Genomic DNA, 23630 nt, shown 5'->3' on the forward strand with positions numbered 1-23630 from the left:
GGGCACTTGGGGCTATGACCCCCAAGCTGGGAAAGTGGCTCCAACAGATCCCAGGAACAACATCAGAGCTCTCTGTCCAGAAGAGTGAAATGCTTTGAACAGCTAAGATACTGCACAGAACCCTCAAACTCCCAGGCCTCTGGTAGAGGACCTGAGGTTGAGGAAGACACATACCACCCATATGGGTGAGAAGAGATTTTTTTTTTTTTTTGAAGTTGAAATAATTGAAGCCCCAATTATTATAGCCTCAGACATCCCTGAATCATCACAGGGAAACCTGAAATATTTCATCTTTAGAGATGCTATTTTTCTGCCTAAAGCATTACTATGAAGGCTTACATTCCTACTCACTAATACAAATATCTGATCATTTATAGTTCCCAGACTCTAAATCTGGGACATTAATCTCCAATACTGTATCCACTTATCTAAAACATCAAGTGCCAGTGAAATCAATGTTTTATATTTCTATTCTGGCAGAGAAAGGGAGAGAGAGGGAGGGAGGGAGGGAGGGAGAGAGAGAGAAAGAGAGATGCATTTTGAGGAACAGATAAGTGAGCAGGTTTTTCTGTCACATTTTCCTACATGCAGCTTCCCCCAGATGGTATAATTCCATGAACCTAGACGTGTTCCTATATTTTCATCTGAAGAAAAAAAAAAAAAAAAAAGGGAGGGGGAAGGAATGGGTCAAAAGAGCTTAATAGCCAACTATTTCAACTCCAATCTTACACACATCTTCACATTGTATCATAAAATATTACCTCTGCTATGGTTTCTCTCTGCCAGCATTCTACATGAAATTGAGAGCTATAATCTCAAGTCGGTGATGAGGATTCAACCAAGAAAATAAGGAAACACTTGAATGTTCTTGAACTGTGACCATTATACTCTTATTAGCAATGTTGCACAACTGTCTTCCTCATGACCCTGTAAAATGTGAAAAGTAGATGGACATTTGTTCCTCGACATTTAGGGCACACAGTAATATATTCTGATTAGTTGTTATTATTCAATGTTTATCTGAAAGATTTAGGTATACATTTATGTATTGTCTACCCTTTATGTGCTGGATACAGATAGGTTAATCAGCCCTTGTCCCATTGAAATTAATGTGAAAAGTTATCCTATATTAATGCATAAAACCTAATGTGGAATGCATGTATTAATGCATCAAATGACAAGTGAAACATTGCCATGACACTTGTGCAGCTGCTATATAAGGTAAGAAGCTGTATTCAAAATCTGTATATATTGGTTCTTTATAGTTGTATAATTACAACTCTTTTTATAACATAGCCTAATATGTTCCATTTTTTTTTTATTTTAATAGGCATTTTATCATCCTTTTAGTCTTCTTCTTGTTGTTGTTATTTACATTTTTACTGAGTCTGACTGAGACTGGATCCATATGTGCACTTACCTGAGGAATAGTGATCCTGAGCATAATAGAACTCTTTTTCTCACCCAATGAACTAAAATAAATAAATAAATACTGAAGAGTATGGAAATATTGCCACTCAAACATGACTGTAATGGCTCAAACTATTCATCTTTTCCTTCTTTTTTTTCCTCCTACTTTGTTAACAAGACAGGATGAACATGGAATCTGCCAACCAGAGTGTGGTAAAAGCATTTGTCATCTTGGGTTTTCCTGCTTCTGTCCAGGTCCGTATTTTGTTTTTTGCTCTGGTCTTGGCCACCTATGTCCTCACCATCATTGCCAATGTGGTTATCATATCAGTCATTAAGATGAACCATGAACTACAACGCCCCATGTATTATTTTCTTGGCAATTTCTCCTTCCTGGAGATCTGGTATACTACCTCCACAGTACCTAAAATGCTGGAAAGTTTCCTGGTTGGTGGAAGTAGCATAACTGTGGCAGGCTGCATCGTGCAGCTCTATATCTTCTTCTCCTTGGGCTCTACTGAGTGCTTCCTTCTGGCCACTATGGCTTATGACCGCTACTCAGCCATCTGCAATCCTCTTCATTATCCAACCCTTATGACTTTGCATCTAACAATTTGGTTGGTGACAGCAGCCTGGGTTGGTGGATTCCTGGCTCCTTTGCTCCCCATCCTCCTCATATCCCAGCTCTCCTTCTGTGGGCCTAAGGAGATCCACCATTTCTTTTGTGATGCTGGGCCTCTGCTGAGGAGATCATGTGGCAATGCCTTTCTCAGTTCTACATTGGTCTCTGTGTTGGCCTCCATGGTTATCCTCAGCACATGTCTGTTAATCATGCTTTCCTACATTTTTATCATTTCAACCATTCTCCGCATCCCTTCAGCCACTGGCAGGCAGAAAGCCTTTTCAACCTGTGGGTCACACCTTGCTGTTGTGGTGATTTATTATTCCACAGTGATCTTTATCTATGTACGGCCCATCTCCCCTTTTGCTTCTGATCTGGACACAGTGGCATCAGTCTTTTATGCTGTAGTTACTCCACTGCTTAATCCAATTATTTATAGCTTAAGGAACAAGGAGGTGAAAGATGCTCTGAAAAGGATGGTGAGACAGAATAAGGTGTCAGGGATATTGGATCATTGACCATGGATTCTGAGTAAAAAAGCATTAAAGTAGTCCTTGTCTAGGGACCACAATTGAGACCAGCAACTCAGTTGTTAAGCAAAGAGGTCATTAAGTGGAAATCATGTCACTGTGACTGTGCTCATGATTTTATCTCAGCTTTCATTTTTTCCTGTCCCCCACCCTTTGTAATGCTCACCCCAGCACTGGAATAATTAGCAAGAAGGGAATTAATGTTTGTATTACATTCATTGGAGAGGAAGGGCTTACGAGAGAGTAAATGGGGGGAATATACATAGAAAGGAATGCCACGAGTGGGCTGGGCAAACAGCTCATGTATTTTTTTTTCTTGATAGTATAATATTGTAATAATATTAGTATTGTGTTTTTTTTTTCTTTTTCCTGTTATTAATTAAAGAGCAATAAAATTAATAAAAAAATATTTGTGGTATCAATATCCTAGAAATAATCCACATTATTTTAATTATAAACAATGTTTGTTGAACAAATAATGTTGTTGTTGTTATTTCTGTATGTTTTATTAAAAGGAAAAAAAAAGACATTTATTTAAAGGCGATCGGCCAAAGGCTCATTACCTTAGTTTCTTACTAGCTGATCAGATGGCAGGGATTTCAGACAATATAGCCCAGTTTTCTGTTAGAGCTATGATTAAATGTAAACAACACATCTAAGTGAGGTGATGCTGAGCCTTAGCTAGGCTTCCATAATTTAATATATTTTTCTTCTTTTTTTCCCCCCCTTATCTCCTTTTAAATATACACATACTGTAATGGAATGTGGGAAAGACCTCGGGGCACTGGGCGAAGAGATGCTAGTTGGAACATAATGGTCTTAATTTCAAAAACCCTAGCATGACTTCAGCAAGTATTAGACTTAATATAAGTTAGTACAGCCTTACAGTCTCGTAGTGTTTTATAAATTCTAGTATTGCTTATGTCCTTTTATAGTTATTTGTCTTAGTTTATAGTATTTAGATTATTCATTGTAGAAATTAGTTGTAATTTTGCAGTATTCTTTTGCATTGTAACACCTGTACCTTGTAATTTTATCATAATAATTTTATCTCTACCTTATTTTATTCAATAAATATGACTTTTTATTTTTATTTCTATTTTAGCATAATTGTTGTATTATTAGTTATATGCTGGTCTATGACCAAAATAAAAATGGATTGATTGATTGATATTTAATGGTGTTACAGTAATAGCAGCAGTAATGATTCAAGTGCTGTTCAATTCCTTTTTTAATAGTTTAGAGTGAGTTTACAGTATTTAAGTCTACTGAGATTTAGAAGGAATATCACATTCAAAAAATATTATTCTGCCATGTTGGGACTCAAATAGGTTATTTGCAAGTGTACTCAAGAAAAAGTATATTTGGAAGTTTAATATTGTACATTATACTGAATTACAAGAAATAATTGCAGTTTCTTGTATTTGTGCCTCACATCATCCACATCATTTACAACAACTAGATCAAATATTAGCATTTTATTGCAATCCAGAAACAAACAAAACAAACCACATACGGAAAATATAAGCAATAAGCAAATATCTACAGTATATAGTGTATGTCCAGACTTCAAGCTCACATATTATCCAAAGGGACAATTCACAGCTTCTGTTCCAGGAAAGTAATTGCCAATTGCTTTCTCTCTTGGGGGTGGGTCTTCATTTGTATGTGTGTATGTGTGTTTGTATACACATACAGTACATGCATATACAGATGTATATTTGTGCATGTGCATGTGTGCAGATGTGTGCTTATAAAAACATATAAGCATACTTATATACACATATATAAACACACACACCAGAAGCATCAAAATATACATATATGCAGGAACAACCATCACCTTCAAAATAAGAATGCCTTTCCATCCCATTACATTTTAACAGCTTCAATACTGTTCTTTACAGGAGTGCTGAAATAGAATAATGGCTACGATCTTTGTCTAATCTCTAGAAAGTTGCTGGTCTGAACTTATTTTAGTACTGGATAAATTACAAAATTTTCTATCACTGGACTTACTTTAAAATTGCCAAGGGTAAGAAGTAGCTAGCTCAGGAAAAGAAACAATAACAACAACCTTCATCGTTATCATCTATTCTGGTTTTAAATCTATAAACATCATACTGTATATACTAGATAAAGGTCATAACCACTGTGGCTATTTTCAGCACTACTGGTCTAGGAAAGCCCTACTAGAAATTCAAGATCAGGGTAATTTTGGACTTGGTTGATGAAATATTCCTTTTTCTGTAAAGTGGCCAGTGAATTATTGGATTTAGCATGTAAAGGAGTAAAGCATTCCAGTTATAATGGGATATAAGCTTGAGGCAAAATAAGGGTGAATAAGTACTTTAAAACCTCAGCAGGACAACACACTTGGAAGGCCATTTTAATGTTGAGTAGAGGTTGAATACAGGGCGATGTTTTCTGTTTCTACCGTACAATTACATTTGTTGGCCCATTCTGGCAATGGGGTAATAGTGTGGATAATCTTTTAGATATTCAAGTCAGCAAGTTCATGGAATGTAAAACATAAAGGGCATGACACATAAGAGTAATTATATGGTTGAACCTCAAATTCATCTAATTGTAGTTGAACAAAATCAAAATAATCACTTGCATCCAAAATATTTCCTTTTAATATTTTTTTTATTTTTTGTAACAAACTGAATTGATACATGTTTATATCCCAGCTATAATAAATGTAAAAAAATGACTAGCTTTGATTAAATTTATTCATACTCAGAAAAGTCTCATTAAACATCAATGTTAGCTCAGGCTAAGGTAGATCTTTCATTTCAGAGGGTCTAATCTAAGAACCACATATATGGCTCAAGCTCTTAATGATGCATTGTAGTAAGTTCTTAAGTCCATCATTCTCTACTGAGATATATATACTTTTTAAATTTCAAACTAAAAATGAATACATGCACTCACAAATGTTCTGTCTGAATAGATGAATCTGTCACTTTCACTTTCTTCCATAGTTTTTTTTAAAAAAACGAATAACTTCCTTTTTCTCATTTATGTATTTTAAAATGATCTTGCTAAACCCTAACAGAAAGTGAGTGGAATAACATACCAACATTTCATTTATTCACCCATGACCAACTAATTAAAAAATTCTCAATTAGGCTTTGGAAAACAAATTGAATCATTGAAACAATTATAAGTAGAGTTTCAAGAAAAGTGCTTATATTAATAACTGATGGAATAAAATCTAAAGTAAATCATATCAACATTATTATAATTTTCTTTCTAGTGAAATGTGGTACAGTCTTTTAAAAATACATTTTTTTCTTTTTCTTTAAATGTAGTGATGTCAGCAGCATATGGTAATTATAACAAAAGGACAACAAACATGGAATGACCACACATATATTTTGCCTCCCTTGCCTACCCCTGATCTATGTCTAGATCAGCTTTGCCAACCTCTCCAATCTTTTGTCTTATAGCTCACACAATCTCTATCCATTGGCCATATTAACATTGGATGAAAGAATTTGTAGCAAGTATATTCAGAGAGACTCAGATGGAGAAACTGTGGTTTAGATTTCGGAAGCCTAGCGGTAACATCTGGGATAATTTTCTCAAAGCCTCCTTCACTTCCTTGTTCCTCAAACTGTATATGAGGGGATTGACCATAGGAGTGAGGATGGTATAGAATACAGAGAAAACTTTGGTTGAACTTCGCATTAGGGAGTCATCTGGCAGGAGGTAAACAATCATTAATGATCCATAGAACATGGAAACAACAATTAGATGAGAAGAACAAGTGGAAAATGCCTTTTGCCTCCCAGAAGTGGAAGGGATTCTCAAAATGGCTGATATGATGAAAATGTAAGATGTCATGGTCAACATAAATAAAGGAAATGTAAATAGAGAAGATAACATAAAGGCGACTTCAATAAACAGTAAAGTATCACCACAGGCTAGCTTACTCAAAGGTACAAAATCACAATAAAAATGGTCAATTTCATTGAAGCCACAGTATGTTAACTGTGCCAACCATGTGACCACTATTGAGACAGAAAAACAACCTCTTACCCAAGACCCAGTTGCTAAAGAGATACAGATCTTATTATTCATATAGAAGTGGTATTGCAGTGGTTTGCAAATGGCTAAATACCTATCATAAGACATGACAGATAGGAGACATGTTTCTGTAGTCACCAGGAACCCAAATAAATACAACTGTATAAAACAACCAGAGAATGTTATGCTTCTATTCCCAGTTACAAAGCTGGACAGCATTCTGGGCAGAATGGTTGAGGTATAGCAAACCTCCAGACAGGATAAGTTCCCCAGAAAAAAATACATAGGGGTATGAAGACGCCTATCAGTTGCAACCAAAATAACAAGGAGAAGATTCCCAGTCATGGTTATAAAGTAAATGATCAGAAATAGTAAGAAAAATAGAATCTGCAGTTCAGGCTGATCTCCAAATCCCAGCAAGATGAAGGCTGTGATGGCTGTTTCATTTATCTAATGGAAAAATAATATATATGAAAGTACAAGTTGTTATGCATGCCTGAGGCCAATAACATTTTAGAAATCATAGCATTAATACTACTATTATTTGTTTAAAATGTAAGCCCTTCCTATTTATTGTTTCATACTGATGTCTTGTTACATAAACCAGAGGTTTTCTAGGGTAAAAAAAAAATCAGGAATCATAAAAAGCTGTAACTATTGCATTATCTCATGCAGGAAGTTTTTTAAAATTATGAGTGGTAAGAAAAATGTGTTCATCTGAACAGCCTTCTGCTTTTTTTCCTGACTGCGTGTGCATGCACACACACACACACACACACATTTTTCTTCCGCCCCCCAAAACTTGGAAATGGAAAATAAATGGAGTTTGTGGCATAATTTAAAAAAAAAAAAAAATCTTCCCCATTGCCTATTCCCAATGTTTCAGGTGTCATACAAGTCTTCTGTGGCTTTTCTCAGCCTTTTCAACTGATAGATAGGATCGAGATGTCCAGAAATAAATCTTTTAGAAGTAACTCTTTCTTCTCCCTCTGTCTCTCTCATTCATTTTCAACATATATTCAAAAGCATCAATAATTCAGATTTTTTTCAAGCACTTACAACAGAGGGGAATGTTTACTCAAACATTTTCATCACTCAAGATTCAGATAGTTGGATAAGAACGTATCAGCCTAGACATTTTCCCTTTTTGACCACATGCTACATGGACAGAATGATAGTTATTCTGTACAAATATCATTGCGCTGAAACAACATACTGCATTATGATTTACAACCGCAGGATAACGATAAGAATATATCAAATATAATAATAATAATATATATGATAGTCATTCTCCCTGAATTGTACAGCAGTATGGAATATAAAAGTATGTGCACATATAATGATAAAATCACCCTAACTAATCTTCCTCAAGCTCTGGATATATTAGGTTTGAAGGGCACACATTAAAGAAGGATGCCTTAGTCCTCATTTGAGGTGATGTGATAACCTACAAGTAGTAGTTCTTTCTCTGCCCTGATGAACAGAGACTGAGAGCCTATGAATACATGGTTGAGATTAAGTCCAATTGCTCTGCCAAGGATTTAATTCTAAGTAAGTAGGCATGAGATTGGGCCACACTTTGCATATCTCGCCATTTAGTTTTATTGTAAAATGATTAACTATCCAAGAAACCTATTTTCAATTTTTGTGGAATGTGACTGGGATCCAGACCTCCAACCCCAGTTTAACTGTTTATTATTTCCCATTGTAGGAGGAGGAGTTTAGTCTGTAGTGGCAAAAAAATAGAAATCTGGTAGCACCTTTTCTGACCATCAGATCTTATTAAAAGGCATCAACTTTAGTGAGCTGCTCTAAGTTAATTATGCAGATGCAGGTTATATATGAGACAGATTGCAAGTATATTATCTGTTAACAGTTGTAAAGTGTTTAAAAAAAAAAAAACATTGTGTTAGTTGAGACCTTCTGAGATTGCCTGAAACTTTTTAATGCATGTTCAATAATTTTTCACTCAATGTGGCTGTTAAAGTCCCACTTCTCTAAAACTATCACTTAGAGGTCTACTGTGCAGTATCCTGGGAGGTTGAAATGCTCTGATACTAATTTGTTCTTGTTTTGAGTCCTGATGTTAAACTTGTGCCCACTAATTATTTTGCACAAAGTTTGTCCTGTTTCTCCTATGTAGAATCCAGAGGACACTGTGACTGTTTTCCCTCTCTTCCCACACATTCCCTCCTTTCCCTGCAATTTAAATCTTACATCAGTCCACTCTCTGCATCTTAATAAAATGTATTAGTTGGAAAATGTGCTGCCAGACTCCTGATTATTTTATCCACTGCACATTAAACATGCATTCATTTGAAAATAATTTGAAAAGAATCAGAAGAAATAATTGAGAAAAATATGACAGAAAATCTGATACATTCTATATCCCACTACTGATAATTGAACTATCTAAAATGATGGGACAATATAAGTGTCAGATTATTGAGGACATTAATATCAGCATTGCAATAACTATTGTGGTCATATTTTTGTACAAAGTTTCTGAATTCTTACCAAATCCATTGAGAAAGAAGTTTGATATGTACAGTATCTGAGCAACATACCTACAGTATATACCTGCTTCATTCCCTGGGAAAAAAATATGTAATATACCTAATTAGCTCATAACTGATTGGTTTTATTTTCTCCAAAGGAAGAACTCAGGCTCAAGAGGCAATATTCTTCTGGGGATTCCTTTAATATGGTACAGGAAATTATTTGAACTCTTACTTTTTCAACATTTCCATATCCTTATTATGGGGAATCTTTGGTAGGAGTGAACTAATGTGAAGGAGGAGGAATAATAATAACAACAACTACAATAATAATAAATCAAATTTCTTCCATTTGAGTTGATATGTCATTTTCTTGAACACCAAAAAAATTCCACTAGATTTCCACATAGATGTTGGAACAGAGAACCAAGAGAAAATGACATATCATAAATAATTTTTAGAGCCTGCTCTTTCCCTCTCTCTCATCCTGACCCTCTTTCTTTTTAAAATATGAGATCTTGTCTATATGCAATAATAGAACTGCTATGAAATAATGATTTTTATTCAATTAAAAATAAAATAAAGCACACAGTTGGAAAGCAGGAATGAATATGGACTCACAAGTGGTCCATGTTAGTTCTTAAGGTTATTAGCTATTTTTAATATCCAATAGGATTCGAGCAAAGCGTATCTGTACATGCACACACACATACAAAGGAAGGAGAGGAATGAGAAAATTGCAATAAATAAATCCAGAAATGTAATTATTTAACAAGAAACTAGAGAGTCTTACAATATCATTACCTTGAATTTATTTAATTTTTTTACACTATTCAGAAAACTTTGGTATTGGGCAATGCACATATATAATTAATACAAAAATAATTATTATATCAATGTCATCCCAGTGAATTGAAGGTCATGTACAACAGTGAAAACAGACAATAGTAAATGTACACTAATGAAAATAGGCAATAATAAATGAAACCACAATAAAAAGTCGATAGAATCAAAGGGCAACCCATACTAAATTTCTGTTCCATAAAGCCTGGACTAGGGGATTTACAGTATGTATATTTTCCTATCCAAGTGCTGGTCCAAACTTTCCAGATTAGTCAGAAAATATATGCAGAAATGTGGTCTATATGTATGCATGTATTAGTATTATATTAATTGCTTTTTATTTTCTTTATATTATGAAGAAAAACATCATACCTATCTTAGGTAAAGGCTACCATCTTTAATACACTCATTAGGATCTAAGCCTACTGAAGTCTGTAAGATTAACTTCCAAGTAGACATCTATAGAATTGCATCAGTTGGATACATTACCATTCAGAAATGAATTTGTCTAGAAGCAGTTTTTTTCTTACAATTTGCTTATTTTGTTTCATGATGTTGTCATGTTTGCTCTTTTTTAAAATCATTTTTTGTTTGTTTGTTGGAAAAAAGTGGAATACAATTACATTATATTTGTGTTGTTTTTCATGCATTTCTCTTTTTTGTTTTGTTTTGTTTTGTGAAACCACAATGAAAAGTTGAAATGAAACCACAGTAAAAACTTGTTAAATAAATAAATAAAATGTGTAAGAAAGAGAAGGGGAGGGGAGAGGAGGGGAGGGGAGGGAAGGAATATAATTTCTTTGATTAAATACGACGAGCACTATTTTTATATCTGAGCCATATAAAGGAGAGTGGGAAATGGCAATTTCTTTTTCTCTTGTCTTTTTAACTAGTGGCACTGATTTGTCTGGCTTGTTCCTTGCCTGCCTAAATATCTGAAGAATTCTTTATTCCACTGCTTTTTCTTCCATGAGCAGAGAGAATTGGCCAAATTTTAGGTCTCAGGAGAGAAGCTCAAATGATCTGTGAAGCTGTGGATTTCAGTTAATTCAATTACAGCCTTTGAGACATTTATGGAATACCCATCAAGAAGGGGGGAAAAAAAACCCTGAAATAATAAGTACAGGAAGTATCAATTGTCCAAGTCAGAGTAGTAGTAATAATAATATAAAGCTTTATACCCAAAATACCCATGAGCCTGGATTATTGAAATTGATAAACATTGTTTATTTGAAGTCAATACTGAGAACTCTGGAGGATTCACCCAAGACTTTAGGGGCCACAACTGGCTATCAATATCCAACTTGGTTTCAGTAATGATTATTCTGATATTTTTATTCCTAATCTCATATTTGTTACTTCCATATTAGGAGGTTAGTTCCTTAAATTATTCAGAGCAATTTTATTCATTACAGGTAGTCCTTGCTTAACAACTACTCATTCAGTGACTGAAGTTATCATGGTACTAAACAAGGGTACTTATGACTGGTTCTCATAGTTGTGGCTGTCGCTGTCCCCCTGCAGTCACGATATTGAGTTTGGGTGCTTGGCAACTGGCTCAAACTTCCAACCATCGCCAACTGGCTTCCAACAAATGAAATCAGTGGGGAAGCCAGCAGGTTGTCACAAACTGTGGTCAATTCAATTCAATTTATTACAGTCATAGACCAGTACAAACAGAGTGCACAGTGCATATATAAAATCTATCTTAATAGATAATAAACAAAATAAAATTTAAGACAAAGTTAAAATAATTTATAAAACAACCTAACTAACATCTATGAGTGAGGTACAGGGTACAGTCTATATTTAAATTATAAAGTAGACACTAAGCTTATGGAAGTATATTAACATCTAAATTACAAAGAAGTGATCATATCTAATTTAAATGAATTACAGTTACATAGGATACGTTTGGCTAGTGGAAAATTGGCCCATCGGTGTCCAGTGGATCTTTTATGCTGCTGCACAAAACCTAGCCACATGCTCTGTAACAAAAGGCAGTTCGTCTATAAGCAGCATCTGTTAATTAGCATTATTAAGTGAGGACTACCTGTACTGCCTTTTAAGATTGCCATTCCCTGTTCTCAGAAAGTCCAAGAAATAATTAAATGAATCCATGCCCATAACTTTTTAAAATTAACAGAAAAACTTCTGCAGCTTATACAATGGTGCTTAAAAGTTTGTGAACCCTTTTGAATTTGAAGATTCACATACTTCGCCATACTTCCACATAACTGTGTTGTGAAGATCAGACTCTGATAGTGAATAACCAGAATTCTCTTCTTTATATAAGGCAGGACCTGTTACACACACAGCTGATTATCATCCCATTGATTGAAACACCTGGCTCCAATTTCCCCTTCAAATAAACTGAGAATCCTAGAGGTTCACATACTTTTGCCACACAAAAATATGTAGCTTTGGACCATTTTCCTCAATAAATAAATGAACAATTATACAGGTAGTCCTTGCTTAATGACCACTCATTCAGTGAACATTAGAAGTTTCAATGGCACTGAATGAGAGAACTTACAACTGGTCCTCAAAGTTGCAGCCATCACAGAATCCCCATGGTCACATAATCACCATTTGCGACCTTCACTGCTGGCTTCCCACAAACAAAGTCAATGCGGAGGCTGGCAGGAAGTTGCAAGTCACAGTCACATGACATCATATTTAATTTGCTTAATGACTGCAACTGGAAATGCCTCATAAGTCATGGTAGTCACATGATTTTTTTGGATTTAACACTACATCACTTACTAACGGAGTTGGCGGTCCCAATTAGGGATGTTAAGCAAGGACTACCTAAAATGTTTTTACTCATTTGTTTAATTGGCATCCCCTTCTCTATTTTTAGAACTTGTGTGGGGAAGAGATCACATTTTTTATATTTATGAAAAAAATGTTGAAAATTCAAAAGGGTTCACAAACTTTTAAGCACCCGTGTATATATACCCAAAGCTGAAATCCTCCTGCATCTTTGATTCTTTCCTGTCCAGTGCCTCTGCAATGATTAACTCTTAGGTCTGAAGAACTCACCAGCTGTATCCAAGTTCTGTAGGCCTGTTGACTGCATTGACCCAGAAGACATATGAATATATACCAAGTACATGCCTGCCCTAGTACATAGTAGCATACATCATTTGACAACGAAATTAATATGATTGACTGGCTTATGTATGAGACATATTTGATTTAAATTAGGAATGGATAGATATCCTTGGTCTTCTGTCAAATGTCATCTGCTACTTGGAAAACTCCTTATTTATCATGTAAGCCTGGAGGAACTCTAGGCAAGGATTGTCAAGGAAATACTAGACAAGAAATTACTACCAACTCAGTACTGTGGGATAGATGGGCATCTCTGTCAAACTCCCATTAAAATTAATATTATTTAAAAGTTTGAAATTCTGCTGGATCATGGACTTTAAAAAAAAAATCTCCAAAATCCATGTGTCTTATCAAAATAGTATAAATAATTCCTCCTATGTTAGACTGCAGTATGTCTCAGAGTTTTTATAAGTTATGAAGTTATGTACTACATATGAACTTTTTTTTCTTCCACAGATTTATGGATATATTATGGATTCCTCACCTGGGAAGGGTGTTAAATGTTACAGAACATATTTGTCTCAAGAGTCATATGAGCTGTGAACCAACAATTAATTGCAAGAGATCAACACTAAACATTCTGGATTGTAACTTATAAATAAATCTGGGAGGACAAAAAATACTGCATAATACTAACTGGGTCTACTGTTTCTTGTTTGACTAGAAAGCTTATCTCTAATTATTTAATTAACATAAGTGTTTAATATAACTTTATCAAATAAATAATCATCATGGTGTAGACTGATATATTTCAAAAAATGGATGCTATTTGATAGTCCTTGATAAATAACAAGCTTCTACTTTGTTCTCAGAAGTACAGAACTTTACTTGGATACTTCCAGTCAAAAGGTAATTTAAAATAAAATTAAAATAAAGCTAGTTAAGCTAAGAGCTTCCTTTGGCTGCTGTTACATGCATTGCAGAATGTGAACTTGTAAGAACCCTAACCACTCATAGATTCATTTCATAGTATGTGCTTTGGTGGAAATGTCTGTTAGTTGGATTATTAAATTGAAAGGTATTTTATTGTACAGTAATGGCAGGAAACAATAGGAATACCTTTAGGAGCATGTCAGTAGGACTTCTGAAGGACCCTACAGATTCTCTGCAATTTCTTTTTCTTGTCAGCTTCTTCTAGCCTTGTTTTTTCTTCTCACCCGAGCATACACTTTCTCATCATTCTTTTTTTCTCCTCCCTGTCCCCATGGCACCAACACCTCTTTCTTTCTTTCTTTTAATGATAAAAGAGTTGCATAAGCTGCAAAGCAAAGCTGTAGTCACACTCAATAGCAGTATTTCATTAGAATGACTCTAAACAGAACAGAACAGAACAGAACAGAACAGAACAGAACAGAACAGAACAGAACAGAACAGAACAGGAAAAGGAGTAGGGCAGAGCAGGGCAAGTTCTTTGAACTGTTAACACACCAGGCTGCAGGTTCCTGATTCTGACCCACCTGGAAGGTTGTGAAGGAAGAGGTGTGTCATTGGAATTGCTTGCTTTCCTATTCTTCTCTCTCTCTCACACACACACACAAACACACACACACACACATGTTGGAACAAAGGGTAATTCTTCTTAGCAACTGAAGAACCACACCAATATAAGTAGGTCTTGTTATAGATAAATGCATTTGTTGTTGTAACCACAGGTCATAGCAATGTAGTATAGCATAAAATATAACAAAATAACAATAAAATAAAAGTGTAAAAAGAATGTTAGACGCAAAGCGGTCAAAACCACATAAAGGCAGGGCTAGGATTAAGAAATAAAAAAAATATTTTTTCTAAGTTTAAATGACAGCAAAGCAAAAGTAGCAACCTCAGTCCCACACTTGGACATACACCTGGAAAAAGATAATTCAATCATCTGAGGCCCCAGCCCTTGAGTTCAGTTACCATCAATAATTTGGCTGTGATCTCATTGTAAATGGGGCAGTGGAGGAAATAGCGAATAATGTCCTTCAGTTGATGACATGGTTAGTTTTCTTGGCAATATTATGTAAATGATTTGACATTAACTTATTACAGATGTATGTATGTATGTATGTATGCATGCATGTATGTATTTCATTCTAGTCTACTGAATTTTCTAATGGTATCCCATCCAAGTATTAATCACCCCAAGCCCTAGTTAGCTTCCAAGACCAGTTAAGCAGCCAGGTGCTGTCTTCTGACCATCATATATTCAATTTAAACATTGCTATTGGTGTATTTATGGGGGAAAAAAATATAATTATAACTTTGCCATAGTGTAGTTTAATACAGTAAATAAGCTGATAAGTAAGTAAATAAATTTTATTTTTGTAACCATAGATCATAATAATTTAGCATAGCATAAAATACAATAAAGCAAAATAACAATAAAATAAAGAAAGAAAAAAGTGTTAGATTAAAAAAAAAAGATAAATCAAAAACAAAATAAAGCCAGGGCTATGATTAAGAAGTTACATAGTTCTTTCTAAATTTTAATGACAGCAAAGCAAAAGTAGCAACTGGATTACCACTAATTGGCAACTCATCTGCAAGAAGATAATTCAATCATTTGTAGTCCGAGCACTTGCCATCAAGAATATGGCCCTGATCTCATTGTAAATGGGCAGTGGAGGAAATAGTGAATAATGTCCTCCACTTGATTGACAGTGTTAGGTGATCTTATGTTATGAGTGAGATTTTGTAGTCCATAAAGAAGAACCTAGATTACACTCATTGTTGTCAGGTTCATGCATAGAATTTAGATTGCAATACCAGCTACACCCTTTTGATAAAATGTTCTCTTTCTTGATTTATATATAGCATACACAAGTTGCTACTTTACTTTTGTATGTGGGAGTTGAATCAATTCAGTTTTATTCACCATGTAAAGTGACTCTGAGCAAATGTACTGTATGTGTAATCCTAATTTTTTAAAAAAATGAACCAAAAAAATAAAGAGAAGAGAGAGAAAGCAGCTTCAATTGCAATATTTAAATCCTGGGTTTGTGTTACCTTAGATTTTGTCAGAGCAAACTGATTGAAGTTGAGATTTAACTTTTGACAGTTTTAATTTTTAGCTTTTAGCCTCATTTGAACACTAAAATTGATAGATTCTGTCTCTCTCCTATTGCCAACTGATTATTAATTATCTGGACCTAACTAAGCGCATCACTATGTAGTCCTATTCTAAAAGATGGATCAACCTCAGAGAGAGAACCGTATTAAAACTACATTGTCAGAAATCTTCAAAAATGAAGTAGCTGTTTGTATATGAAAGTGTTTTTCTCCTTCAGAAATCAGGATAAACTTCATTGAACTTGTCATAATGGGTATGAAGTTATGTTGCCTCGTTATGATGGGGGTTCTCTGGCTTTTTATTTGTATCAATATAAACAAAAATAGAATACATTATATTTATTATATAAACTTATCAGTTTCCTTCCTTCCTTCCCTCCTTCCCTTCTTGTTCCTAAACAGAATGTATGATCTAAAAGCAGAAAATGAATGCAAATAATTGGACATTATTCACAGAATGCATAATCCTTGGTTTCCCTAATGTCCGTAAAGTGGAACTGCTGTTTTTTTCCCTCTTTCTCCTGATGTACATACTTACACTTGTTGAGAATATTATCATCCTATTGGTGATTCAACTGGACTATCAACTTCATACTCCCATGTATTTTTTCATTGGAAATCTCTCTTCTTTGGACATTGCTTTCACTACTGTCACTGTGCCTAAAATGTTGGCCAACATTGCTATAGACAGCAGAACGATATCCATCCCTGGTTGTTTTACCCAACTCTACATCTTCTATTTTCTTGGTTCAGCTGAATGTTTCCTGCTGGCATCAATGGCTTATGACCGATATCTGGCTATTTGCAACCTGCTCCACTATACCACTCTGATGAATAAGCGCACATGTCTTTGGCTGGCATTTCTTCCTGGTTTAGTGGCTTCTTGGCACCTGTGTTGCCCCCAACCTTTTCCAACTTCCTTTCTGTAGATCAAATGTTATCAACCATTTCTTCTGTGATGCTCCATCTATACTGAAACTCTCCTGCAAGAACATATTTGTGGCTGAAATAATTTCATTGTGGGGTCAGTTGTGTTGCTAACCTCCTTCTTCTTTATAATTGTCACATATACTTTATCATTAGCACTATACTACACATCCCTTCTGCTGATGGGTTAAAAAAAGGCATTTTCCACATGTCCTATGCACCTTACCATTATCATCATTTTCTTTGGAACCACCATCTTTATGTACATCCGCACAAAGACAATCCGTGTCTTTAATTTCAACAAGGTCCTCAACCCTATCATCTATAGCCTGAGAAACAATGATATTAAAGAAGCAATGTTGAATGTGCTGTTCTACAGGAAGGGGTCCACGTTCAAGTGATAGCAAAAGTAGACAACTCATGGTTCATGGACTGAAAGCAGCCCTGAAACCCAATGTTGTAGCCCTAGCCTACGATTTTACCATAAAGGTTTTAAAACTAAAGTAAATTCATTTTCTGAAATCTATATTAGCCATTGCCACTCCTATAGAATTTATAGCTCTAGCATCAAGCACATTAACAACTTTAACTGGGCATAAAATTCCAAGTATTGTATCAGCAATCTGGAATCATCAACAAAGGGAGATGATAACAAATGCCAAACACTTTCAAGTACAATTGCAGTTTACAAATCGTAATGGCAGGTATCATTTCTCGGCTGCCACAAAAATTCAAAGAGTGAAGCTTGAAGGTGTTCAGCCAAAGTTTGGCCGATCCTGGAGAAGAAAAGCCAAGAATTGAGGAAAAATGGAAAGTGAGTTGTGACCAGCAGGACTCTGTCCAGTGACAGTCTGGTCAATAGAGGTCATGATCAAGATGGTGGCTTGAAGGTGTGCAGGTCTGTCCCTGTTGACACTTATAACTCAATTACTATAATCAACATTCTTGAGAACTCTGATGTGAATTCCCCATTAAGTATCACATTCTCTTCTGAGGCTAGAATCTGGAGAACCTTGCATGTGGCTCTGCCTCTGGAATTTAAAATTGCTATTTCTGGTAACACTTTAGTTACCAATGTTACGTCCTCATGGATCCTTGCAGTTTTACAGTACTACGGGTTATTGGCATCCTGTCTGATTTTTCTCAGCCTTGGCAGACCCTAGTTTGAACAGAAACAAAAGCCCTAAGCACTGATAACAAGACCAACCTAAATATGCCCCCACCAACATTCATACTACACTTGATTGGGACCCTGTTTTCCTGTGCTTAAACATTTAGTAATATTCTTAGCCCATATCATAGAAGAGTGTTTACTCTTGTCCAATATAATGTTTTGCCAACCTTGCCATAGATATAACAACATTCCAGCATAAAGGAAACCTTGATTCTGTTTGTTGAAAGAAATACAAATGGTCTCACTCATACATTTGAGTTGCCCCTTCTACATGGAGTAGTGAATTAACTTAATAAAACTTCTGCTAATACATTTTCACCACTGGCTAAGAAGCCATTTCCTACTCTTGGCAGACTTGTCTCTGGATATTTCCAGAATTGCCCCCACATTTATTGCAGTTATTATTGCTATTAAATGTTTAATTGTATAGCAGTTTGAGGAATTTCAATAATTTTCTGTATAAAGTTGTATAAATGCCTTAATATTTATAACCAGTTTTATCATTTTTCTGGTATGTTTGTATTTGTCTTTGACCATAATTCAAATAAATTAATACTGCTCTGTCTATCCGATCAGTCATTTCCGACTCTCGGTCGCTTTGTGGATCAATGTTCTCCATGTCTTTCTATCTCTTACAGCTTCCTTTAGTTCCATCAAAATCATTCCGTTGTCCCTTCTGATGGTGTCAAGCCAGTGAGTCCTAGGGCACCCCCTTCTTCTTTTACCACTGAGCAATCCCAGCATAATTTAATTTTCGTGTGAGTTGGCTCGCATACATGACCGAAGTATAACGGTTTTTGTTTGGTGATCTCAGCTTCCAGGGATATTTTTGGTTTGACTCTGTCTAGGACTTCCTTGTTGGTAATCTTCACTGTCCATGAGATGCATAGTAGTCGTCTCCAGCATCACAATTCAAATGCATCTATCTTTCTCCTATCTGCCTTCCTCAAAGTCCAAGTTTCACAACCATACATAGCTATTGAAAATACGATCGTATTAACTAGTCTGCATTTGTTTGGGAGGCTGATAACTATTATTCCAGATGTTATTTATACTGCTCATTGCTGTTCTTCCAAGCACTATATGTCTTCTGATCTCCGGGCTGCAGTCATCCTTTTGATCAATTTTAGAGCCAAGGAAGTTAAACTCCTTTACTGCTTCAATTACCTCATTGTTGATCTTAACACTGACTTGCACGTTTTCTGCCATTGTCATTATCTTTGTTTTCTTGGTGTTAAGGTGTAATCCCAGTTTTTCACTTTCATCTTTGAATATTAGGGTTAGCTATTCCAAAACTTCTTTACTTCCCACCAGCAGCATTGTATCGTCTGCATAACAAAGGTTGTTGATGCTCCTACCACCAATTTTTATCCCAATATTAGATTCTTCCAGATGTGCCTTTCTCATATCCACTTCTGCATACATGTTGAATAATGAAGGTGACAGAATACAACCCTGACGAGTGCCTTTTCCAATTTTGAACCATTCTTTGTCTCCATATGCTGTCCTTCCTGTTGTTTCTTGATCAGAGTACAGAGATTGTATCAGCTGGATGAGGTGTGACGATATTTCCATTTCTTTCAAGCAGTTCCAGAGCTTATCATGACCAACATAGTCAAAAGCTTTTGTATAGTCAATGAAGCACATGTAGAGGTCTTTTTGGAATTCCCTTGCCTTTTCCATCATCCATCAAATGTTGGCAATGTGATCATGTGTTCCTCTTCCTTTTCGGAATCCAGCTTCTGGTATTACATCTGGTAACTCTCTTTCGATGGTTGCATTCATACGTTGTTGGATGATCTTCAAGAGAATTTTACTCGCATGTAGTATTAAGGTGATGGTGCAATAGTTTGAAAAGACTTTTGTGTCACCTTTCTTTGGTATTGGAATAAATAATGACCTTTTCCACTCTTTTGGCCATTGACCAGTCTTCCATACACTTTGACATAATGCTGTCAATGCTTTTGTCAGCAGTGGTCTCAGTCACTCTTCTGGAGTTCCATCAACTCCAGGGGCTTTGTGGTTCAACATCTGACTGAGTGCCCATTCTACTTCCTCCTCCAGGATATCAGGTTCCAGCTCCGGCAGTTCTTCTCCTGTGCCTTGGCTTTGATTTTTGTTTGTGTAAAGTTGCTCTGTATATTCCCACCACCTTTCTCTGATTGCTTGTTGGTCATGTAATTCCTGTCCATCATGTCCACTGACTGTTGCCTTTCTTGCCATAAAAGGAGCTCTGACCTTCTTCACAGAAGCAAAATACTCTCTTGTATGTCCCTTCTGGGATGCTTCCTCCAGTTTCCTGCATTGCTCAGCCCAAAATTCTTCTTTGTCTATCCTCGCTTCTCTCTGAAACTTTGCATTTAATCTTCGTACTTCTTCCCTATCGCCAGTAGCTTTTGCCTTTCTTCTTTTTGCTGCAGCCTCTAATGTTGCTTCTGATATCCACTTTGCCAATTTTGTTGACTTCTTGTGAGCAATATGTTGATGTGCTACTTCATTGACAGTTGCTTTTATTTCCTCCCATAGTTCATCTGGTTGTCTTTCTGTGGTGTTAAGCAGTTCAAATCTGTTCCTAACTTCAACTGCATACGCAGGAGAAATCCTCTTAACATCGAATGTTTGAGTCATGGGTGGCGGTCTGACACTGCAGAACCTTAGCTTCACCTTGGCCACTAGCAGTCCATGCTCTGATTCACACTCTGCACCAGGGAACATTTTCACAGCAAGGATGGAACTCTTCCACTTCTGTTGGCATAAACTGTAGTCTATTTGATTACGATATTCTCCACTTAGTGAGATCTGAGTGTATAATCATTGTTTGGGCTGCTCGAACCATGTCTTCATTATGCTTAACTCCTGTTCTTGGCATAGCTGAATCAGATGTTCTCCTGAAACATTAATACAGCATATCACCAAATAATAACAGCATGGTTTTCCATACTATAGGTATGGAATAAAATTGTTCGTTCATTCATTCATTCATTCATTCATTCATTCATTCATTCATTCATTCATGAATTTGTGGATTTGTTGGATTTGTGTGTTGAAAAATCCATGTAGACTCATGACAATTTACAGAATCACCATGAACGTATCCACAGTTCAACGTAAGCTATAAGCATCCACAATACCTATCTACTTGCAGATAGTTAAACTGAAAAAAAGCAAAAAAAAAAGAAAATAAAATAAAAAAGAAAAAAATATATCAAGCATTGCCCAATCATTTCTTTTTTTTCCTTTTAAGGAATTCAGGTTCAAACTTTCATAAAGTTTACTGATGACATTTCAGTTAGAGGACTCTCCAAATATATACACTTTTCATCCCACAGATGTCAGTGGAATTGAGAATAGCCATCAGAACATACAAGAATGCAATATGTTAATGTCTGCCATCGAAATAAATGGAAAATAAAATATTAACTAATGTGTTTCCCTTAGCTTTTCCTTGATTTTTTGAAAGTAACTTGAGGATTTCCATCCAAATTCAGTATATAATATCTTGAATTAATTGTCATGCAATTGTGCTCATGTAACTAAAATAGATGAACTGAAAATTCATTTCCAGGCATGTAAGAGAGAGTTATATTTAGACATATGAAAATATATTTACACAGAAACAAGTTTAATTTAAAGGCAGAAAAATAGTGTTTCAGATTTGGAATTTGAATAGTTGTATTAACAATGAAGTTCAAAATACAAAGGAAATTTTATATTTTGAATTGGGGAATAGAAAATACACACCCCATATAATAATTTCTCATTGCATGTCCCAAGGGAGGAGGGGAGAGACACAGTCATCAGCTTGGTGTGCTCCACAGACTACCCTCCAATCAAGGTATATTGAATCCTAGCCTAACTTAAATTACCGAAGTTGGGGCAAATCTCTACATAACACAGCAGATGTACTATTTGGGGGGGGGGGTGAGGGGGAAGTTGCTATTATGTGTTGAAATGTAATTGGCAAGGGAAGTCTTGTAGAAAGTCTTGGAATGACTGACCAAGTCCACCCTCAGCCAGGAAAGTTCAGTGAAGGGCCTTGAGGTAGACATGATCTTACATTTTCAGCTCAGTTTAGCAAAAAGTGCTATAGTTGTAGCAATCATATGATGAAATATCTTCTTGCAAAGATGAGGTGATCAAATGAGTAAAATTAATAAATATAAGCAGTTAATTTGGAGAATTCTAGATTTATGAAGAGGGTAAGTTCTATTTATGATATCGAACACTCATGGATCATGTATGGGTCCATCATTTCCTTCCACCAAAAAGTGGAAGTTTTCGGCTAATAATCTTTTTCATTGCCATTTTGATTTTTCAATTTCTTAGTGCATAGATGACTTCAGAACTGAGGTAATTATCATGTGTCACTGAGAAGCTTTATTTATTCATTCAATTCATTCCCAGGCATGCAGGTGACAAGTACGTTTTCCATATAGAAATAACTGTAGAAAGCTTCAATGCAAAGGCAGAAAAATGCTTTTCTGATTTTGATTTGGCATGGTTGTATTAAAAAAGATTTTATTTCAAGTTATGAATGAAACATATTTTAAAATGAGATACAACTCCCTCCGAATGGGTTATTTACCTTTTATTGAAATTTGTCAAATACTTTCTCCAAAATAAGGAAGATGGAATTCATGAACTAGATGTACTCTAAGGTCTAGCCTTCAGTCTACATGCTCTGGATTCCCAAGGTAACCTAATGTTTCTGAAGTTAGGACAAATGTTGGGCTAAGAGGAAAGGAAGATTTTTGGGGAAAAATGCTTGTGCTAAACAACAGTGACAGTGATTTTTACTTAAAACAAAGCTGGGGATTTTCCTCCAGGAGCTCATTTGCAGGAACTTCAAAAGAGCTCTGAGAATTTTTCAGGAGAGACTAGTTTTGACTTCTCTATATGGAAGCATTGTTTACTGTTCTATATACCCCTTACACATTTATACCTAGATGATTGATAGTTCCTGAATATCTCTGTCTTTGTTTATTTGTTCAATGTATAAGTCAATGCATCTAGCCACAATTGCCTTTTCTGCTAAAGCATCCTTCCCATATTAATGCCATGACTACTCCATCATGACATACTGTATGACTGAGTTGTATCCTTTATTGTATCAATGGATGACCTTTGATTCACAAACTGTATGTCTCCACAAACTACAACATTCTCAAAAATATTGGTAAGAGGTGTATTTACAACTTCCCATGTTCAAAGTGCAGTTACAATAAAAATCAGCATACTGGCATTCATACTTTTTAAAGGCTAAGTACCCTACATTACAAAGTGTTTTCCTTCCAAATACAGATTTCTGTGTATCCCTATGTGTACCCCTTATCAGTGATTATACACACACACACACACACACACATACATACATACATACATACACATACATATACACATATACACACACATACATACAC

At 35.5% G+C, this 23630-nt stretch overlaps 2 protein-coding genes across 2 annotated transcripts; one reads left to right on the forward strand and one right to left on the reverse strand.

Moving 5' to 3' along the window:
• Positions 1 to 1599: 1599 nt before the first annotated feature.
• Positions 1600 to 5932, forward strand: LOC134496449 (olfactory receptor 6F1-like). The gene is made up of 3 exons (XM_063302178.1): positions 1600 to 2526; positions 3511 to 3589; positions 5880 to 5932. The coding sequence occupies exons 1-3, from the start codon at positions 1600 to 1602 to the stop codon at positions 5930 to 5932; spliced, it is 1059 nt and encodes a 352-aa protein (XP_063158248.1).
• A 158-nt stretch (positions 5933 to 6090) lies between these two features.
• LOC134496450 (olfactory receptor 5J3-like) lies at positions 6091 to 19419 on the reverse strand. Its single transcript, XM_063302179.1, has 4 exons — positions 19378 to 19419; positions 17263 to 17365; positions 14216 to 14316; positions 6091 to 7047 (listed from the first exon to the last, which is right to left on the reverse strand). Exons 1-4 carry the CDS (start codon positions 19417 to 19419, stop codon positions 6091 to 6093), a joined length of 1203 nt encoding a protein of 400 aa, XP_063158249.1.
• Positions 19420 to 23630: the final 4211 nt, after the last annotated feature.

This window comes from Candoia aspera, chromosome 4 (genome assembly GCF_035149785.1).
Source record: "Candoia aspera isolate rCanAsp1 chromosome 4, rCanAsp1.hap2, whole genome shotgun sequence".
NCBI classification, from domain to species: Eukaryota; Metazoa; Chordata; class Lepidosauria; order Squamata; family Boidae; genus Candoia; species Candoia aspera.

Excerpts from the sequence above, each read along its gene's own strand:
- LOC134496449 (XM_063302178.1), top strand. The coding sequence starts at position 1,600 with ATGGAATCTGCCAACCAGAGTGTGGTAAAAGCATTTGTCATCTTGGGT. Across the intron at positions 2,527-3,510 it reads GGATGGTGAGACAGAATAAG|TTTATAGTATTTAGATTATT; the intron begins GTGTCAGGGATA and ends TATTTGTCTTAG. Across the intron at positions 3,590-5,879 it reads CATTGTAACACCTGTACCTT|TGATGTCAGCAGCATATGGT; the intron begins GTAATTTTATCA and ends CTTTAAATGTAG.
- LOC134496450 (XM_063302179.1), bottom strand. The coding sequence starts at position 19,419 with ATGGCAGAAAACGTGCAAGTCAGTGTTAAGATCAACAATGAG. Across the intron at positions 17,366-19,377 it reads GTGTTAAGATCAACAATGAG|GCTATAGATGATAGGGTTGA; the intron begins GTAATTGAAGCA and ends ATTGTTTCTCAG. Across the intron at positions 14,317-17,262 it reads CAAAGAAAATGATGATAATG|CTTATGCAACTCTTTTATCA; the intron begins GTAAGGTGCATA and ends TTTGCTTTGCAG.